The sequence below is a fragment of the Notolabrus celidotus genome, chromosome 2, assembly GCF_009762535.1.
Source record: "Notolabrus celidotus isolate fNotCel1 chromosome 2, fNotCel1.pri, whole genome shotgun sequence".
Taxonomy (NCBI): Eukaryota; Metazoa; Chordata; class Actinopteri; order Labriformes; family Labridae; genus Notolabrus; species Notolabrus celidotus.
In genome coordinates this window covers 33185083-33205116 of record NC_048273.1, presented here as the reverse complement: position 1 = coordinate 33205116, position 20034 = coordinate 33185083, and the positions used below count along the sequence as shown (strand labels likewise).

General features: G+C 39.8%; 1 protein-coding gene across 2 annotated transcripts in view; it reads right to left on the bottom strand.

Moving 5' to 3' along the window:
* Positions 1-20034, bottom strand: part of LOC117826628 (inactive N-acetylated-alpha-linked acidic dipeptidase-like protein 2) — a 367684-nt gene that overhangs the window by 139888 nt on the left and 207762 nt on the right. For both annotated transcript variants that reach the window (XR_004634076.1, XM_034702819.1), the window contains exon 11: positions 13502-13648. Coding sequence is in view for 1 of the 2 variants with exons in the window: in XM_034702819.1 (XP_034558710.1) it covers positions 13502-13648 (147 nt within the window). In the remaining variant the exon portion in view is untranslated. The remainder of the gene's footprint in view (positions 1-13501; positions 13649-20034) is intronic.

The window sequence follows — 20034 nt, the reverse complement described above, 5'->3', positions numbered from 1 at the left end:
TACAATCTATGATAAGAAGCCAAAACTATGTAAGTGTTAGAGAGCGTATCGAAAGCCTTACAAAACTTGCTGATTTATACTTCTGCATTGAATCGACGGTGTAGCCTACGCCCAGGATCCGCGTAGCTCCTGATTGATTGGTCCGCTGGGTGGCATTTCCCGCAATTACAGCACTTCCAGGATCCCGCATATCGGCCGCACATCGGCTGTGTATTTCATCTCCCCCTCTCTATTCTTCCCTGTAATCATGTCTGTATGAAAAACAGCAACATGTAGTCATACGTATTGCATGTTCCTGCAAAGTGTATTGGAGCATGGCTGTGGTGATTCTGCACTTTGAGTAATGAGTGTTGGATTGATTGAAAAAAAATGCTGCAGCAAGGATATAATTTACCACTGGTCAGTCCCTCCAGGATTTCGCTGGATTTTTTTGTGATTGTTGCGGCCCAAAAAGCCTGATTTTGAAGACAGCTTTTTGAAAAAATTGCGGTGAAAGTTGCGTTTTTTTTTTTTTTTTGCATTTTTCCCCAAATAGCATTTCAGGGGCAAGTAAATACGCTAAATTACAGTTGTTTTTTAGAAAACATTCTTGATATGGCCACTGTGACTGTACTTTGATTCTCTGGATTCACAGAAAAATGACATGAAAGGACTGTATTGCTTATTTACGACGGTCCCTGAATGCACCTCACAGCGACAGAGGCACAGTCAGTTCTCGCACTCTGAAATGAATCTGCATCTTTGATGACTATGAGTTTATCAAAACTTAGTGAATGTGTCTGATGTTTCACCAAACTGGAATAAATCAAGCTGTAGACGTGGAGCTTACAAACATGTAGCTATGTGGCTATGCTAACTAGCGCTAGCACTTATCCGTGATAAATAAAAATCATCCACTAGATCTTCAAATCTGCAGACGTGGGGAGTAAAACCGACCTTTGTGTTTATTAAGACAGCCTACAACTAGCATGCCTCCCTCCTAAGCTCCTTGTTAGCACACATGTGTACAGGTTATGAAAAACGGAGAAGTTGAGTTGTATTTTATACAGTCTATGGACTGAACAAGCTCCGAGCTCTGACCTCCAGTACAGACCGGATATTGTTGTGACGTAACAAAAACACGGAAGTCTGAAACGACTCGTTTCAGCACACATTTACAGAAAGGTGCAGAAATCAAAACAGGGCCAGAATGGATTTTTTTCATTCTCCGGGGATCTGTAGACATGCCAGGGAAACATATTTCAGGTAGAGAACCATTAAAAAGTCGATTTTGCATGATATGTCACCTTTAAACAGACGTCCCCCGGTTGTGTCTTTGTCACTAACGCACACCGGGGGTAAAAATCATCAATGAAGATGAGACAGATGCATGGAGGAGGGAGAGCTGGTTCATAAAGCACACCTGCTGCAGGTAGGTGACCAAAAAAACACTGAGCCCCTCAATCTATAAATAACAACGTCGTCATGATCACTTGTTCTGCCTGCTGTCCCCTCTTTTCACCCGTTCTCCGTGCGTGATTTGCTGTTGAAAAGTGCAGATCAAGTGAGGACTTATGTTTATGTTCCAAGGAAGTGAAATTGATGACAAACCGATGACATACAGGGGCTGAGATTAAGGTAATTGGTCAAAGTTGCAGGAAAGTTGCAGTGATTGTATAAAATTGCTAGGCCGCAAAAAAATCGCGCTGATTGGTTGAATTTGCGTTGACAGTTGCAATCGCGAAATCACAACTTCCTGGAGGGACTGACTGGTGGAGATTCTTCCACATATTCAGATCAGACATTTGAAGTTTTGCGGCTCTTTTCCCATGATTTCTTTTCATTTGAATGAAACTCACTTGCAGTGAAATGCAGGGGAAAAGTGTTGCTATAGAAAGGAATGACAAGTGGTAGCAGAGAAAAACAGTTTTTCATGTCCATGTTTAATATCAAAGAGCACAAACGCATGCCATCAAAATAACATATTTTTGATCAAAATGTCATGCTTCCCTCAGCAGTACCACTGCAGTCATTCCCTCTGCTTTACATAACCCTGAGCTGACTCAAAGAACAGCTAAAAAAAAAAGAACATTTTGTGTTCTTATCTCCAGCTTCAAGTGGTGACACAGAGGCCATTTAAGGGAAGTGATGATAAATAATCTCTCTTAAAAAACAAACTGCTCTGTCATGAAAACACAGAAGCAGTGTTAAGGATGGTCAGCATACGGAGAGCTGAATAAAACGCAGGACATACATAGTGCTGATAAACTTCTTCCACACTAATGTTTAAAAGCTCGGCCAACCATAAATCACTTCTGCTGAGTCAGCACCTGGAAAACTGTGCTTTATCATCTGCTTACATGGAAATTAGTTGACCGCCAAATAAACAGATATGGAGATTAAAAAAATATTTAAAGCATAAATATTTAAATGTTCCTGTGGGAGTAAAAGCAGACTCGAGTTGTGATAGGCAAACTCATATAAGGAGTCACTATCTTCACTCAGCCTGCACAACCCTCTGGTATTTCATATTTACAGTTATTGCATTGATTATGAACCAAATGCACATAAGCAGGTATCACCCTTGACTCATTTTAGGTGTTGTTGCTACACTGCAAGGAAGTCATATTGCACAACAGATCATCCAATCAAAGCTCCACTATCGATCTGTTTCCACAGCATGAACTCTCCCCAGGGACTACAGACTTGAGGAGGCACTGAGTGTGGTTCCACCACAGAGACAAGAGTCTAAATTATGTCCTCATAACTTTCACTCCCCAAAAGTATATACCTCTTGAGAAAGATTTTGCTTTTGAAAAGTACATGGACTGCTGGAGGATGACTTACAGCATTGAGAAGATTCCTTGACATATCAGCTGATTAATTTCACTACTGTTAATGGATGTTTAGAGCTTGGTGAAAATGCCAAGAACAATGCAGGTCCCGTTTATTCCATTGTAAAGTAGTTCTTGGGACCAAAAGGCTTGGATACTTCTTGATTGAAACACACCTTAGAGGCATTATCAAGGCAGCCGTTAGCTGTAAAGGAGTATCTTTAATTATATGACACTGCACTGTAACTTCAACACTTATTTTTGTATACTGTCTTATGGTATTTTAAGTCTTTTGCTTTGAAAACATATCTTTTATCTTGTGTGAAGCACCTATGGCACTTTTTTTCTGAAATATGCCATGTAAATATACTTCACTTGTCTCCTTTGTTTGTTCTGAATTACTTTGTTTACACCAGGTACATAAGCAGGGGTTCTTTTTAAGGTAAAAACTCTGAACCTTCTTTGCATGGTTAACTGACATCAGTATGTCCTAAAACAAACTATTGTAGTGTTACTCACCGTAACATGGAATAGTTTCATCTCCTGACAAGCCACTAAACTGATATAAGTTGTTAGTTTGATCTTGCTAAGAATAGCCAACTGTTAAATGCAGACACAAATAGTGACACAGAGAACAAGGCAAACAGCTCAAACTAAATGAAGAAATTAAAGGTTTAAATTGGCATTTTAATTATCTTCATGTTATAATGAGGGCTGTCAGTGTTCGGGCATTACTCAAGATGCGTTTACGGTGTAAAATTAACATGTATATATCTTTCAATTTCGTCTTATGTTCCCGTTCAACTCATCATAGTTAAGCCACTGCTAAATCTCTCCACTCTTGATGCGGCTGAAAATAAAGACACCACTGCACAGTTTAATGTCACCTTTTTCAGTAAAAAAAACCTCCCAGACGGCTCATTTGACAAGTCCAAAGTGATATGCGCTTTGTGTCAAACTAAATGAAGTAGTACTTTCAGTTTGAGTTACCACCTACGAGCTGATATTTGGGATTGATGAAACCTTGATGTTTGAGCAACTGTCAAAACCGAAAGTGAAATTTTTATCAGGCTGTACTTTTTTCTCCTGTCAAGGACTTTATAAAGTGAGCGAAGGATTCAGAAAAAAATTATTTACCCTATTTCTTTCAGCACACATTGGGGGATGGATCTTAAAAAAAAGGGTCTCAAATAAGAAGAAATGGTGAATATGAGTCAAGTTCCCTACAATGCAGCTCTGCAAAAACACTGGAGATTTTTACCGCAGAAATCCATATGGACATCAAATACTGGTAAATCAACTGGTATATCAATGAATTAAACCTTAGGCTTAGCATGTATAGCAAGTTTGCCAAGCACTAGAAACAGTATACAGAAGAAGAAGAGAGTCCAATTAGTGTAGGTCACCAATGTTTTAGCAGCACCAAGAGAACAACATAAAGTAAATGTAGTGTTATTCTTATGTATATGTAACCTGAGCCATTACATGCTGTACCAAAGCAGCTTGATATCTGTTCTGCAAGGCAAAGGTGTGAGACAAATAACTGCAGTTACAGCTGAAACACAGCTGTGGACACTTTGTGAGCTGAGATTAAATTGTTGGCTAAATGTAGTGAATATCTCTCTGCTTTGTTTGTGTGTGCTGGAAAGAAATCTAGTCTTTTTACACAGCTCTGGCTCTGTTAATGGACAATGAACAAGCAGCTCAGGATAAATCCGACTACATTTTTCCAGCCAAATAACTTCAGTTGAAGTTTACAGTCTGACCTCTGAAGGCTTCTCTCTTTACACTACACATCCTCAACCAACAGAAACGGAGTCACACTGTTGCAAAAATAAGACCCTCTGTCCTGTGGAGGCCTCTTTATCCTCATATAACAGATATTAGCTATTAATACTGACTCCTACATAATCATCACTGCATTGCATTATCGGATGTTTAATGTTGTTTAGGTGGCTCAAAGACATTAGTCATTCCCAGGAGAAGAAGGAAACAAGAAAATTGTGCATGTGCTGGAACTGATGCTGTGTTGCTTTTACAAAGGAAGAGCGCCCTGGATGCTGATGTCATTGATTTATACCTGTTGGAGATGATTGTGAAGAGAACTCAACACGTCAGCAGAGAGCGCCCGGCTGCGTCCCTGATCCGGCACGCTGGAGCGCAACTCATCAGATACACAAGACTTGTATTTGTGCCGGATCCCAGAGCACAACGCATCAATCAGCACAGATCAGATGGAGCGGGACAGGAAGTCAGGCACCAAAACAAAATTAAAACATCCGGTTAATTTTCAGAATAAAACCCTCTGTGTTATCACCAGATTGTATTTATCTTAACTACAACAACAAACCGTCATGACTAGTGGAGCCAGGCCTGGAGTCAACAGGTCAGAGTTTTCATAGGATCATAAAGACAACATGGATGAGGAGAGGAGGAGGAGAATACATGATAAGATAAGATAGTCCTTTATGATTCAGTAATTACCGCAGGAAAACCTCAGTCCCATGACTCCAGCTGTCTGGCGGTCCTGCTCTGTGCTGTGTTCCGAAAACGCAACCGGTGGGTGTTGACGGACAATAGCACGGAGCAGGACCGCAGTGGATCGGAGATGGACAGGGCATGGATCTGGTGGAAGTCCTGTGTAAAGAGAATCAGCAGTACAGAACACAACTTTGTAGTGTGCCATCTTTGTTATTGACCTCCCAATAGCACATTGCTATTTGACAGAGAGCATAATATGTATGTGGGAATGAGGCTGTGATGTCAGTTTTTCACAGGATCCTCGTATTTCCGGTCTACATGGTGACAGAAGGGGTGAGAAGTCAAAAGATTCCACTCTGGGACCTGGTTTCAAAAGTTAGCATTATCAGACACCGAAATTACTGTTTCCGTTTAGAGTAACAGCGAAAACACAATAGTTTAGCATTGTCTGCTGAATATGTTTCAGTGTAAACAGTGTATAAGATGTGGAGAACTTTGCATCAGCTTAATACGTCTGAAATCAGGAGTACTCAGCCTGTTAAACCTGTTGTGTCATATCTCTTGGGGCTCTGGAGGAGCTTTTAAAAGACTGAAAGGAGTCTAATGATCACAGAGCACTCTTGCCTTTAGAACTAGACAATAATCTTGAACATTTCTGGTTAAATCTATGCAAAAAGGGCAGTTTAGAGGACTCAAGAGACTTGGAATCCTCTGGGGTCCTAATTAGGCTAATGTCTCAAATTTAATATGGTAATGATTTCTTGATGTTAACAACCCGTCATCTAACTTTTACTTCACCACCATCTCCCTGCGCCTCACTCTAACCCTGTTTCCTTCTTCTCCACATATTTCATTCACATGCCCCCTCACCCCTCACTTATCCCCATCTTCAAAGGTAGCGATGGAATAACCTCAAGTAAGATGTGTCAGATGAAGATATGCATATGCAGTTAGAGTGAGTGTGTGTGCCTTAGCTTGTGCGACTGCTCCCTGGTATCATCATCATTTGAAGCACTGAGGGGAGTTTTGGGCTGACAGCTGTGTAGGGGGGAGTTGGATGCAGATGTAATATCCTTCTATCGATTCTCATCAGCTTCAGACTTCCAGGACGGTTAGAGGCAGTGACAGGTATCTACTGCCATTTAACAAGACCCCTATTTACTGTGTTTTACAGCCCAACGTGAAGGCTCAGGAATACCATTTGAAATGGACGAATGACACTGTAGATTGGTTTAATAAAACGGTATTTCTGCAGCAAGGAGCAGTAATAAATTAAGATGTGATGTGCTCCGGGAGAAGTGGCATGATGAAATTGCTGCCAAATTCAAAGCAGCTTGTCAAATATGCGTTAAATGACATGTTTACAGCTGTACGTCTAATATGTTTCTCACTTTCCACTCCATTGCCACTTGTTTGGCAGAAACCTCAGGGAATGCTCAGTTGTACTTGGGGCTAGAAAACCCCCTGCATGCAGCAACTCACACAGACTTACTGTTGGACAGGTAACGTCACATTTGAAATAATTTTTGAAAAAATAGGTCATTTTAAGGCCGGGTCACACCAAAAATTAGAATAGTAAAATGTATGCAAATGTGTCAGAAACCCTGTGGTTTAATTATATTCATAGACTGCATGCTAAATAGGCACTAGTAAGCCTTATTGGGTATTGAAACATGAAGCCACACTGTTACTATTCATATATAGTCATGGACAAAAGTTCATGTGTTGTTCCTATACATGCAATAAACATGTGAATACCAAAAACATTTGTAATTGCAACAATTTCTGGGAGAAATGGTGTATTTTCTGGAAAAATTCCAGTGGTGCCAATACTTTCATCCATGACTATATAGGGCACTTTGTACAAATGTAATGCATATGACAGTTAATAAGTGAGCTGTGCTATTCCTGTGTTTTAATTTATTAGCTTGTAAGTTGTTGAGTAAATATCCCAATATAAAAATATAATGTACTTTAATGTAATATAGGAAGCAAAATTATGGATCTTCTTAGATTATGTGGTGTTTCAAACTGCTCTTTATCCTTTACTCTCTCCTTCTTTTAAAGGCATCAGAAAAGCTATGGAAAAAAACTCTCGTCCCAAAAAGCAGAAATCTGCAGTGGAGTGGGACGGCTGCAGGTGGGGGGTCCAAATAAAGGAAACTAATGTTTTCCTCACAGTTCTTCAGCAGTACTCACATCACCCTTGGTTAGAGACAAACTGGGATTTTTTTTGTTCTTTGTTTTTGAGACACTTGATTTTGTATAATTTGATGCCATCTGCAAACAATTAAAATAAATCTCTTCAGGAAATATCTGTCTAGCATTTTTTCTTTGTCCAAGGATGTTACCCTACCTCTTTCTCACAAACCCTATGAAGACAAATAGAGAACTCTGGGTAATGGTAGAGAAACATCAAGACAAAAATGTTATCCTCAATGAGTATAAGCATGTCAGACCCAAAGTAGAAATTCCCATCACTGCCACACTTTAGTCAAAGACCACTAGCAACTCCCTACAAAGAGGTAAAGGCCAGAGTTACACAGAGCCTCAGGCAAGCAGAGAGCATCTCATTCACTACTGATTGTTGGACTGCATGAGCTACTCTGAGCTTTATGAATTGTTTTCAAAAGTCCTCATCTTTCCTTTTTGATAAAAATACAATATAAGTACCTGAGTGTGGACTTGTCACTGTGATAATATCATATGGTGAGACTTTGATATTGTTACATCCCCAGTGGTTATAGAAAGTTCAGTGACTCTTATTATGTTCTTCTTGCCATTTCTGACCCTTCTCTACTTTACAGCTGTTAAAGGATGCTGCAAGAACCAGTATCTGTCAACAGAGCTGTCAATCAGGACATCACATCCCCTCTTCAACATCAAATAAATAATTAAAATTGTACATATTTTTTGTATTCTAACTTGACCCATGTTCCATCTTTTATCATAGATAAATAAATAAAGTTTGACATAGAGGAGGAGGGCTTTATGATCTATACTGAAGCCAGCCAGTAGGGAGAAGATCCAAAAGTTTTGCCTTCACTTTTGGGAGCTATTGTGCCATCCATGTTTTATACAGTTCATGAACTAAACTCACAAAAGGGGAATATAAAAGTAACACCAGCAGGTGAGAAAAACAGGGAAATACTGAAGAGGCTAATAACATCTAATGTTTTTTATACCACAGAGAGCTCATTCCAGGGGCCACACTGAGAGGAACAATTCAAGGCTGTTATTAGGAGCATCTTTTCCTTCTGTGTCTTTATTACAGGCTGTCGGACATACGTTTGACAGGCTTGTGACACCATGTGACATGAAGTGTCAAATTGGTTAGAATCTGTAATTACATATTTGGGCTTGTTGCTAGTGTATAAGGGAAATGTATAAAAGGTATAGGAAAGTTTATTTTTTTTGTTGGATATATCTGCTGATACACGTCATCTGCAGAGGTGCCTCATCTCTCATGTTATCTATGTGACAGTAATGCTGCCAAAGGAAGTGACACAAGGACGGAGGGCAGCAGGTGTTGCAGCCCTTGACATTTTTTGGAGGATTATAATTGTCTGGAAGGAGGTGCAGTAATGGCTTATGGTCCAAAGAGAGTACATGCCAAAGTCAAGATGAAGATCTCTCTGTGTCTATTAATCCTTCATTCTCCTCACCTGAAGCTAAATGTGGCCCTGAACCAAGGAGCTGCAATGAAGAGGAGATGTCAAATATTCCTCTCACACCTCTCCAACCTGTCTGAGGTTTTATTTTTTATTATTTCTTTTTAAATGTGTCCCCAAAGTCAATGCAACTCCTTCATGGCACATGTCAGAGGCAACTCCCACGCAGGGAGCCAGCAGATAGAATAGTCTCTCTACATATCTGTGCATAAACCTGTTCTGACAGAGTTTTTGAGAGTATTTTATTGAAGTATTCTAATAATCTAATGCTTATATTTCCCAACTTTCAAACAGGATACATTTTGAGAAAAATTATCTGCAGATTTATACCAAACTGATGCCTCAAATACAAATTAGCATCTTTGTAATGCCTCAGTGAGCCTAACGAAGCATGCAAACTCTCTTTAACAAACTTTGTAGAAGTATTGCAGGAAGTTGATAATCACAGGACGGTGTGGGAGAGAGCAACTCTACAGAGGAGAAACTTTCATGGAGTGAAAGAAAAACAGATGCTAAACGAGAAAACAAATGTTCGACGAACCACACTCCTGTCACGAACACTATGGCACCGCTACACAACATCTGGTACTTTTCAGACACATTACCAAGCACACAACTGTGTTTATTGGGCATATGAGGATGAATGAATACAATTACACACACAGTAGATCAAACATAGTGGTCTGTTTGGAATACCGAACAAGGCTGGATCACAGAGGCAGACGTTACTGAACGTAGTGTGGTTGAGGCCATATGTATCTGCTGCAATAAATCACCTTTAAGAGTTCACAGCGCTCTCCCATGTCCTCTGAAGTCTTTGCTGTTCTCAGATCTACACAGAACCATCTCCTCCTTTTTAAGCATCAAAAGTAAAAGTACTCATGACGCAATACATTGTCCCCTGTGCCATAATGTATTCATCATAAGAGCGTTAATACAGATGAATGTGCAATCCAAATTGTGTGCGAGCTGTAACTTTCAGTAGAAAGACTCTGCCTTCAAACTTGTTTTCCTTGTTATTTTTCATCTTTAACAGTGAGTATGATGCCTTTAACACTCAGTAGGATTTTAAAGTCAAACATAAGTAGCATCCACCTTGACATCCCCAACACAATGTTAGCTGTTGAAGGGAAAGAGTTGAAATAAACCCAATAACTATTACTATGTCCACCAGATAATGTATTGGCTTAAAATGATGTCAAACTGGGACACTAAAATATCAAAATGACAATATATTTGTGAGTCATACATCAGAGACCTGGTTAGCTGATCAGTGCACTGCAGGCAGAATGATAATGTATGTGTTGCATAACCCCTAAAGTCCACAGGATGCGTGTGCGCCACGTTATGGCTGCGACACGGCTTTGCTCCGCCCGAGGGCTTGCACCCTGGTCCACAGGACGCGTGTTTGGAGGATAGTGCCAGCTCAGAGCAGGCAGGATCAGCTGGGTCCAGCATAGAGAGAACCACATACAAACTACAGGTCATAGAGCCTTTCTGCAGTTGAATTTCTGCTAATTTTGACAGTATTCCATTACTTTTGTGCTTTAATCATCACTGAGTATGCTGCAGAACTGTACAGTTTCATTTTTGCAGGTTTAGATGAGTTTAATAATAATAATTCAGCTCTACTATGTTGTCCTGTTACCTTCTGACACAGTGATCATCTTAATGTCCTTTTGTAGTCAACATGGATCACGGATATGTGGCTGTTTGTAGCTTACATCCATACTCGATGAGTATTTCTGATCTAAACGATCTTTAAACGGTCGGGAGTCCGTATATGGTGTTTTATTCTGAAATTGGCGGTCGTTGCATGCGATCCTCGTGCCTTACTTCCTGTCCAGGTCGTTCTTTTCTGGGCAGATTGACGCATACTGGGCGCAGGCTCTGTCGAAAATAGACTTGAAGCGTATCTCTGGCGGAGCGGCACGGGGGTTCGCTCCCGAGACTGAGCTGAGACACACAGCAGCGCGCCCTGTGGACCCTAGAGCCTTGACTAGAATGGGAACGTATCGGCTGTGCAACGCGACACGTCCTGTGAACTTTGGGCGTAAGTGAATAGTGGCTATGGCTTTTAGACAGCAAAGTAAAGGGCTGAAATTCACCTAATAGAGCATACACTTACACCCATACTAGTGTTGAGTTGGAGTTTCTTAAAAATACCTATATTATGTGGTTGAATTGACCCTGTCTGCAGAGGTTAATAGCCTAGCTTCTGCTCCGGTTCACCAACCCCTTTCTCAACAAAGGGGGCGAGCTGACCAGCATCCCCTGTGGGTAACACACTTACTACTGTCAAGTGCCTCACACAACCTCATCTTAAAAAAGAACAACAAACTTTCCATTTAACACTGCACTGTGGTACAATAATCACAACACTGTATTTAAAAACATGCTTGGTTTATCAATTTTGGCATGTTCCACCATGGCCATATTTCTGTGGTATGAAAACAGTTGATTTCTGTTGACTTTGGAAATCAGGCCCCCTGAAAATCCATACCTAAAGTCCACTCACAATACTGATAATGTCATATGGGAGGAATGCTAAAGAGCATAGCACAATCTGTCTTCAGTGTGTGGAGGAAAAGTAGTGGGTTGTGACTGATTCAGTGAATGACTGTAAAATAACACTGCAGACAATTTAGCATTCTGTTTCAAACTGCAGGCATTTTTTGCTGCAGTTGCAAAGTTGTATCAGTGATTATTTCCAGGTGTGAAGAAATCCGTCTCATCAGGTGAGTTTTTGTACAAACCAAACAGCGAATTGTGATAGACTACAAAAGGACCAGCATTGAAGAAAGAAAAAATAACTTCGAAGGTTGTGAAATTATAAAAAACCACATCAATAGTGCCTCGCGTTGACACATTTGATATGATGCATCTGTAACATAACTGTCCCTACATTGTGAAGACGTATACCTTCATGTCAACAAGTGGTGCCCATAGCGACAAGAAGAGAGCTCTGATGGGAGGGAAAGTTCTCTTAGGATAATAATACATGCTGGTCACAGATCCAAGTAATATATTACCTCCTGCTCTTAATACCTACTTTGCCCACAGGATGTTTGACCTTTCTCTTCATGGTTGAGTTCATCATCTAAGATTTAACTTACCCAGGCCTGGTTTCACCAAGCTTCTTGAGGTAGAAAATATTTCCAAATGGGCTAGAAATTATCACACTGATGCATATTTAGTCTTACCTTGAGGTGAAAATATAAACTATTTCTTTTTAACTTTGGAAATGACTCTTTCTGTGGCAGTGAGGTTACAACTGGGCTAAAAATGAATTCATTTTTGTGTGACTTGAGAATAACACATTTAACAAGGGCCTAACAACCTCACAGCAAGAGGGAATATAATGTTGCAGTGTTTATGGACATAAACAACTTTGGAAATAACATATTGATCTTTATTGCTCCTACTGCTATACAACTGTTTTTAGGCTATCTCTGTTTTATTTTCCTCCCAACCTTCTTGAAGACTCAGTTAAAATCGTAACCAAGACAGAAAATGGGATTTCCCAAAGGTTTTTTAACTCAGCAGTTCAGTGTAAATGCTATTAAGCTAATGCTAATGTATAAACACTGGACTTCCCTCTGGCGGAGTTGAGCACATTCATGTTATCAGGCTGTTTGTGATTCAATTATGGCTTTGTCTCCCTTCCTAAGGCCAGTTCTGTGAATTTCACCCCCCACTACCTATTATTTTCAGTTTGTGGAGATGCCCAGAGGGCAGATAAACATCATGAAGATCTCTCGCACTAATTAAGCTCAAAGTTGCTGTCCTCGCTAGAAGTTCCAAATTTGAGTGGGCTGACTTAGTTAGGGCCAAATCTCTGTGTTTCCACCCCAAGGCAGTACAACAAACATCAATACTGAATTTTTAATGGAAGTAAATGGGGGTATGCATAATTTGTGAGCTCTGTGATGTGCATTTGTTGCTTTCAAAGAGACATAATCCAAAAGTGTGTCAAGCTGAGTTGTAAATTATGTACAGATCTTTCATTCAATCTTGACAATATTTTTTTGTATAATAGGCTGCAGATGGTTTTCACTAAACCCCAGGTCCTATATGACACTATTCTTTATCCTGATATACCATCCAGACTTCTGATAGGTGCATGTAGCTAATGCAAACAAAGCTTTTTTTTTAATCTAGAGCAAAAGAAAAACAAGTGTTGGCAGTTCATCCACTTAAATTCATTCCCAGCTTGAAACCAGGAAACAAGGTGTGACTCTGTCTTGCACAGTAGCTGTGATGCTGTGCAGTGATCATACTGCTCAGCCCACTGAGTTAATGAGAAAGTTGTTTGAAATTGATGGTACTCTCTTGGAGAAATGAGAGAAGTGGAGTCAGTTGTTCCGCTAGGAATTTGGGCCCCATGGAAAAATATAAAATGTTGCCCCATTACTTCAGGACTGCAAATTTTAGAATATTTGTAGGGCCCCAGTGAGTTATGAAGCCCTGAAATTGTCCCAATTTTACTCCCCCCGAGTGGAACTAAATGATGTGGTGGTTTTGGCTTGTGTGTACCTCTTCTGCTTTTGTCTGCTCGAAGGCAAACTCCATGGTAGGCACAGCCAGTTGGTTGGCGAAGAAATTCACATCCCCGGGCAACTGCAGGGAGCTGACATTGGGTCCAGGGCAGTTTCCACCACGAATGCAACTTAGCAACTGCCTCTAAAAGTCAGAAGAAAAGACAAAAAGTGAGAAACACATGGGAGAGTATATATCACTGGTGGAGACAGACAAAGATAGAGTGCGGCTTAGGAGTGCAGAAAGGCACATAGGTTAACAAGTTGCTGCCAAACAAGAGTCATAAATAAAACTTGGCTTCTGTCTTGGTGTAATACTTCAGTTTAACACTTTGCTACAATGGCCTGAAAGAACAGCTCATAGTTCAACTGAATCTATAAATACACAGTAGCAAGAGAAAAGTGTTGATTCATATAATGTATGTTACGTTTAACAACATTTATGTGTTACAGCATGAGCCTCGTCCGTTTCTGGTGTTTCCTTCCATCCAGTCTGTTCTGTGTACCTCCATCACTGTCTGGTTTGGCTCTGCAACCAAACTAGACAAACACAGACTGCAGCGGACTATAAGGACTGCAGAAAAAATCATCGGTGTCGACCTGCCCCCCATCCAGGACTTGTACCGGTCCCGGGCCAGGAAACGAGCAGGTAGCATCACTGCTGACCCCTCACACCCTGGACACAAATTCTTTAAACTCCTCCCCTCCGGCAGGCACTACAGATCACTGTGCGCCAAAACAACCCGCCATAAGAACAGTTTCTTCCCCCAGGCTGTCACTCTGATGAACACTAAACCATAACAGTGTCACACCTGTCAGATAAATACTCTCTGTAAATATACATGTAGATACACAATGCAACAATTCTCAAAGCAGAATTCCATATTTCTATTTTTTGTACTATTTAACTACTATTTTATAATGTAAAACTACCTCTGCAACTCACCACTGCACTTTATCATATTATTTTAGCCTGTACATATTAGTCAAGCCTATTTGTTGTTTCTTTGTATTTATAGCTGATGTTATTGTTATTATATTTTTATTTTATTTTTTATTGTAGTTCTTATTCTTATTCCTATTCTGCCTTGCACAAAGAGAGCACAGTTTACTGAAGTCAAATTCCTTGTGTGTTCAAGCATACTTGGCGAATAAAGCTGATTCTGATTCTGATTCTGATTCTGATTCTGATTCACGTTGCTCACTCCTGCAAGTCTGCGCCAATATTGTATAAACTAAAACAAAGACATCATTTTCAAACCATTTTAACACCTCGTATGAAGATCCCTCAGGTCAGTGTAAGCTACAGCAGAATAGATTCTTGAGCTGATTGAAGCAGAGAAAGCTGGAAGAAGTTCAATAGTTCTTCTGTTAGTTTAATTTACTCTCCTTGTTCCTCATTCTCTCTAATTCTGTGCAAATATCACAACTAAAACTAAACTTCTATGGAAAACTTTGGATATCAAGGATCATGATGAGAACATACCATGTTTAAGAAAAACTGATTGATGAGTATTTTGATTTAAAGTTTGAAGTGTATCACATCTGTTAACATGTAAGGGTTGGCTTCTGTACGGTAGCCAACAAGGACAGAGGGTCTGTAACAGCCAACTTGATCGTCACTAGGATAAATGCTCTGCAAATGCTGAAATGATGCAACTTCAGAAACAGTCCAAAGAAAATGCAACTGCAGAAATATGTGCTGCAAAAGCCCAAAACAACTTCAAAAGACAAATGCTGCAGATCCACTTTTAAACCGGAGTACTCGTCTTAGTTTTAGTTTCACTTCCTCTCCTTTAATGGGAGCATTGGAAACATTCAGACAGGCGTAAAAGAACATAATTAAAATGACAAATATAATAAAACAGAAAAGAAAAGGAAAAATAGAAATATATTAGAAATTAAAGTAACATTTTAATTTAAAGTGGGTTAAAATGAGCTAAGATAGGAAGGCAGTGGCAAATAAAAAAGTCTTGGTCTTTGATTTAAAAGAGGTGAGAGTTGGAGCAGACCTACAGCTTTCAGGGAGTCTGTTCCAGATACAGTATGTGGTGCATAATGACTAAACACTGCTTCACCATGTTTCGTTCTGACTCTTGGGACTGAAAGCAGACCTGATGACCTCAGAGGTCGAGGTGGTTCATACAGTAGCAGCAGATCAGCAATGTATTTTGGGCCTAAACCATTCAGTGCTATATAAACCATCAGCAGGATTTTAAAGTCTATTCTCTGACAGACAGGAAGCCAGTGTAGAGATCTAAGAACTGGAGTGATGTGGTCTACTTTCTTGGTCCTTGTAAGGACTCAAGCAGCAGCATTCTGTATGAGCTGCAGCCGTCTGATGGACTTTTTAGGGAGTCCTGTAAAGACCCCGTTACAGTAGTCTAGTCTGCTAAAGATAAATGCATGGAACGGTTTTTCTGCATCCTGCTGAGACATAAGTCCTTTAATCCTTGATATATTCTTAAGGTGATAGTAGGCGGACTTTGTAATTGTCTTAATGTGGCTGCTGAAACTAAGGTCTGAGTCTAAGACTACACCAAGGTTTCTGGCTTGGTTTCAACATTTCATCTGTGCAGATTGGAGCTGAGCAGTAACCTTTAACCTTTCCTCCTTGGCTCCAAAAACAATCATTTCAGTGTTTCCTTTGTTTAACTGAAGAAAGTTCTGGCTCATCCAGTCATTGATTTGTTCAATGCATTTACTCAGTGTTTGTATAGGACTATAATCCCCTGGTGATATGGTGATGTAAATGTGTGTGTCATCTGCATAGCTATGTTATTTTATTTTGTTGTTTCTTATTATCTGACCTAAGGGGAGCATGTAGATGTTGAATAGCAGAGGCCCCAGAATGGATCCCTGAGGTACTCCACATACGATTTTCATCTGCTCAGATGTGTATTTACTTATAGATACAAAATAGTCCCGGTCATTTAAATAGGACTTAAGCCAATTTAGTACTGCACCAGAGAGTCCCACCCAGTTTTCATGTCTGTCCAGTAGTATCTTGTGGTCAACTGTGTCAAAACTGAAGTCAACCTAACTGCTGTCGAGCTAGTGTGAGGTAAAGAGGCGGGCTTTGAGCCTCCTAGCCAACAGCTACAGTGCTCCCGTCTGTCAATCAAGTCAGCTGCGCCTCTCATAATGGGAAACTAGTAATCTCAATATCTTCGAAAGTGCCCCATTATGAAAAAATTCACCCCCATACAGTGTTTGGGGGTAGAGAAATGAGCTATCCAGAATAAACTCGTCTTTTGTACCAGGCTGTAAACATTTTTATTTCTGCTGTAAAAATTTCTGCTCTCCTTTGAATTTGTGTGTATGTGGTTTCCGGTACTTCTGGAGCCAGCCTCAAGCGGACTTCAATTCTTGCAGCCGGAGGTTGCTGCTTGGCTTAACACTGTATGCCTCTTACCAGTTAGCTGTCAGACTGTCACCATTATAAAGAGCTGTAAAGATCCTGCGCCGTAAACTAGGTTATTCAATACTCATAACTCTTAAAAAGGTAGACGTACAAGAGACCAATCGGTGTCTGGACAATGAGAATGAAAAAAATGAAGTTTAATGAGCTTTTATTTTGGTAACCCAAGAGTACTCTAACACTTTGCTATCCTTTGTAAGTAAAACAGGAATATAACAGTACTATTGAATGGCAGTAATCTTGTAATGTAAATAGTTACTTTAATAAGTTATGATACCCAACACTGTTCTTGAGGGCATTTTTTACATGATGCTTTGGACAGATATCAGCTAGGTTATTAAATACACGTATTAACAAGGGGCCTTCTATTTATGATACATGATTTTTTGCATCCAACTACTTTCAACATTAACTACTTTTTTCTGACTCAGAACGGGTAAATTTTGCCAGTGGGGAGAAAAGAATGAGAGGAAACAGCCATTACATCATGTACTAAGTTGTTTGAAAGCTCTGGCCAATCGGAATCACCAAGGAGAAGCCTGAATTACACTAAATCACGGCCTTATCTTACTTCTTCCCCTCTCAGCACCATACTTTATTAACGCTTGTAATGTGGCTGATTGTGCAATTTAAGCATTTCTCACATTTCACCAAAGCCAACCTGTAGCTCTTCACCTGAGTTGACCGCTCCCCGTCAATGCTCCTAATTGAAATATCAACAAAGCTGCTGGACAGAATTAGTCCAGACCAGACTCTTGGTGCAAGAAAACAGAAAACAGCAGTCAATCAATTGAAAACTTATCTCAACTGTCCACATCCGCTGTGCTTTCCTGTTGTTTTCATGTTCCTCTGTCACACTGCATTTAATTAGAGTTTTCTTTTATCAAGGTCTGCCAAGGAGAATGCTCTGGTGTCCAATCATACACGCAGTAATCAACCTTTTCTATTTTGGTTTCTCTTAAAGCTCTTGCCTTTTTAACATTAACCCCTCTGTGGGAATGTGACAAATTCACATCTTGGGTGAATGAAGGCAAGATGATAATACTGCTAACCTTCCTTTAACATGCCCTCCTGTAGCTCTGTGTTGTTTCCTCTCTGACAAATAGGCTGGAAGGGCGAAAGGAAAAAAAAAAAAAAAGCACCTGACTTCAAGATTCATGAAGGCCATTTCATTACCCATTTACGGCTAATTGTGGGATTTAACAAGGTGGGAATGAATGCTTGTTCATGTGTGCACAATTTAAAAGTTGATTGAGATTCATAATGGGGAATTTGCACACAGAGGACTGACTTATCACAATGTTCACATATTCCCCTCTCCTATCACTTACAGCAGCCTATTAGTGTGGGAGTCAAGCAAAGAGCCAAACATGAAGCCTGTAGTGTTTAAATACACACGCAGGAAGTGATGAATTTTGGATTTATAAATAATTAGCCTTATATCATGCAAAACCAGCATGGTTCAACAGAAAAATTAAGAGAAATAGAAACTTCAGGCTTTATTGCTGTAAAGTAATGAGAACATTACAGCACAGAAAACTTTTGGAATTACAGATTATTTTGGGTGAAGAGCAAGCACACAACAAATTACAGTACTTAACTATAAAAAGTCTGCAAAATTCAACATAATAATGGACTTTTGGGTGAACATTTTCTGCTTCACTCCCCATCCATATTTAAAGCTTGGGTGGGGAACTTTTGGTCTCTCTCAATTTTGGCAACCCCAGTAGACAAAGAGGTCTTTGCTGATTCTGTCCTATACATGTGTAATTAGGGTTTCTGGACCAAAGATCTTCTCCTGCTTTCCTTTAGCAGTGAAATGAGAATCTGTGCTGTGGAACATGTGAAAAGGGTTGTATCAGCAGTGTGCACCTTCCCCTCACTAGTGGTTTCAGGCATCACTGATAAGTGTACAGAACTAGTAGCTCTTCTTGTTGAAAGTCTAGTTTGCTATTTTTGGTCATAAAGAGACATCAATATTGATTTCAATCTGTTGCACAACCAACTAAAAACTCCTCAGAGGAGCTTTGATAAAGACTGAGACAAGATGAAGCTATTTAACTATTCCCAAACCACAGGAGCAGCCAATACAGTCCAGACCAAGTAAACCACATAATTTCCCTAATTCTACCCAAGGCTGGCTACTGATGGTCAACTCAACACAGTGCTCAGTAAGGTGTGAACCCAGAATCACTGCAAAGCTAAGCTTGTAGGACTGGTGAGAGACCTCTTGACTTCTTCACGGTGCCATTTCTCCCATTTTAGGAAATAATCAAGTAGTGCATGCCCATCATCACCTGTTTCTGCTGCTATGTAAGCAAATACAGGTCAAATGTCCAAGATCTCACTCTATTTGTGTACCACACTATTATACTCATTCAACACTCAAATAACTACAAATCTGCTTATGACATAATTTACATTATCATTAATGAACTTCTATTTGGTCGAGTAAATTTTGTGTGAAAAGTAGCGATACACAATATTTATGTTTTGTTTTAGCTGATACTGATAATAACTTGTTCCTGATGTCTGGTACCAATGAGGTTACTGATATTTTTGTGCATATTTGCATTTTAAAATGTGTAGAAGTAGTCAGAAGTCCATTATGTCTGGGGTTAAAACATATGTCAATGACGTTGTTGTTGTTTTTGTCGATCTTCTATCTCAGAAAAAGTGGGTCATCAAGTGCTGTAAATTTAACAGTACTGTCATTAACAGCTTTAGCTTTGGGGTTTCTCTAGTAAACCTTCAACAGTTTTCAAAACAAAACTATAGCACTCTTTGTATTCCTTGAATATATCTTCTTTACGATGATGACTTTTCAGGGAACTTGAAAGATTCGCTGTTTTAAAACTTGTATATTTCCCTCCTCTAAGAATACTTGCTGCACATGTTTTGCAAGTTGTAGGCCTGCTGCAGCTGCACTTGCTCTTCTTCTTTGCATATAGTGGCGGATTGCATACCACCAATTACTGTGTCTGATTGTGTAGCCTTGTTAATAAGTAAATGAAAGCAACTTTAATATTATGGATGTAATAAGTAGTCAACTATTCCCCTTATTGGACAGATAACCCACCAGCTAGATTTACCGTGCACCCCTAGGTAGA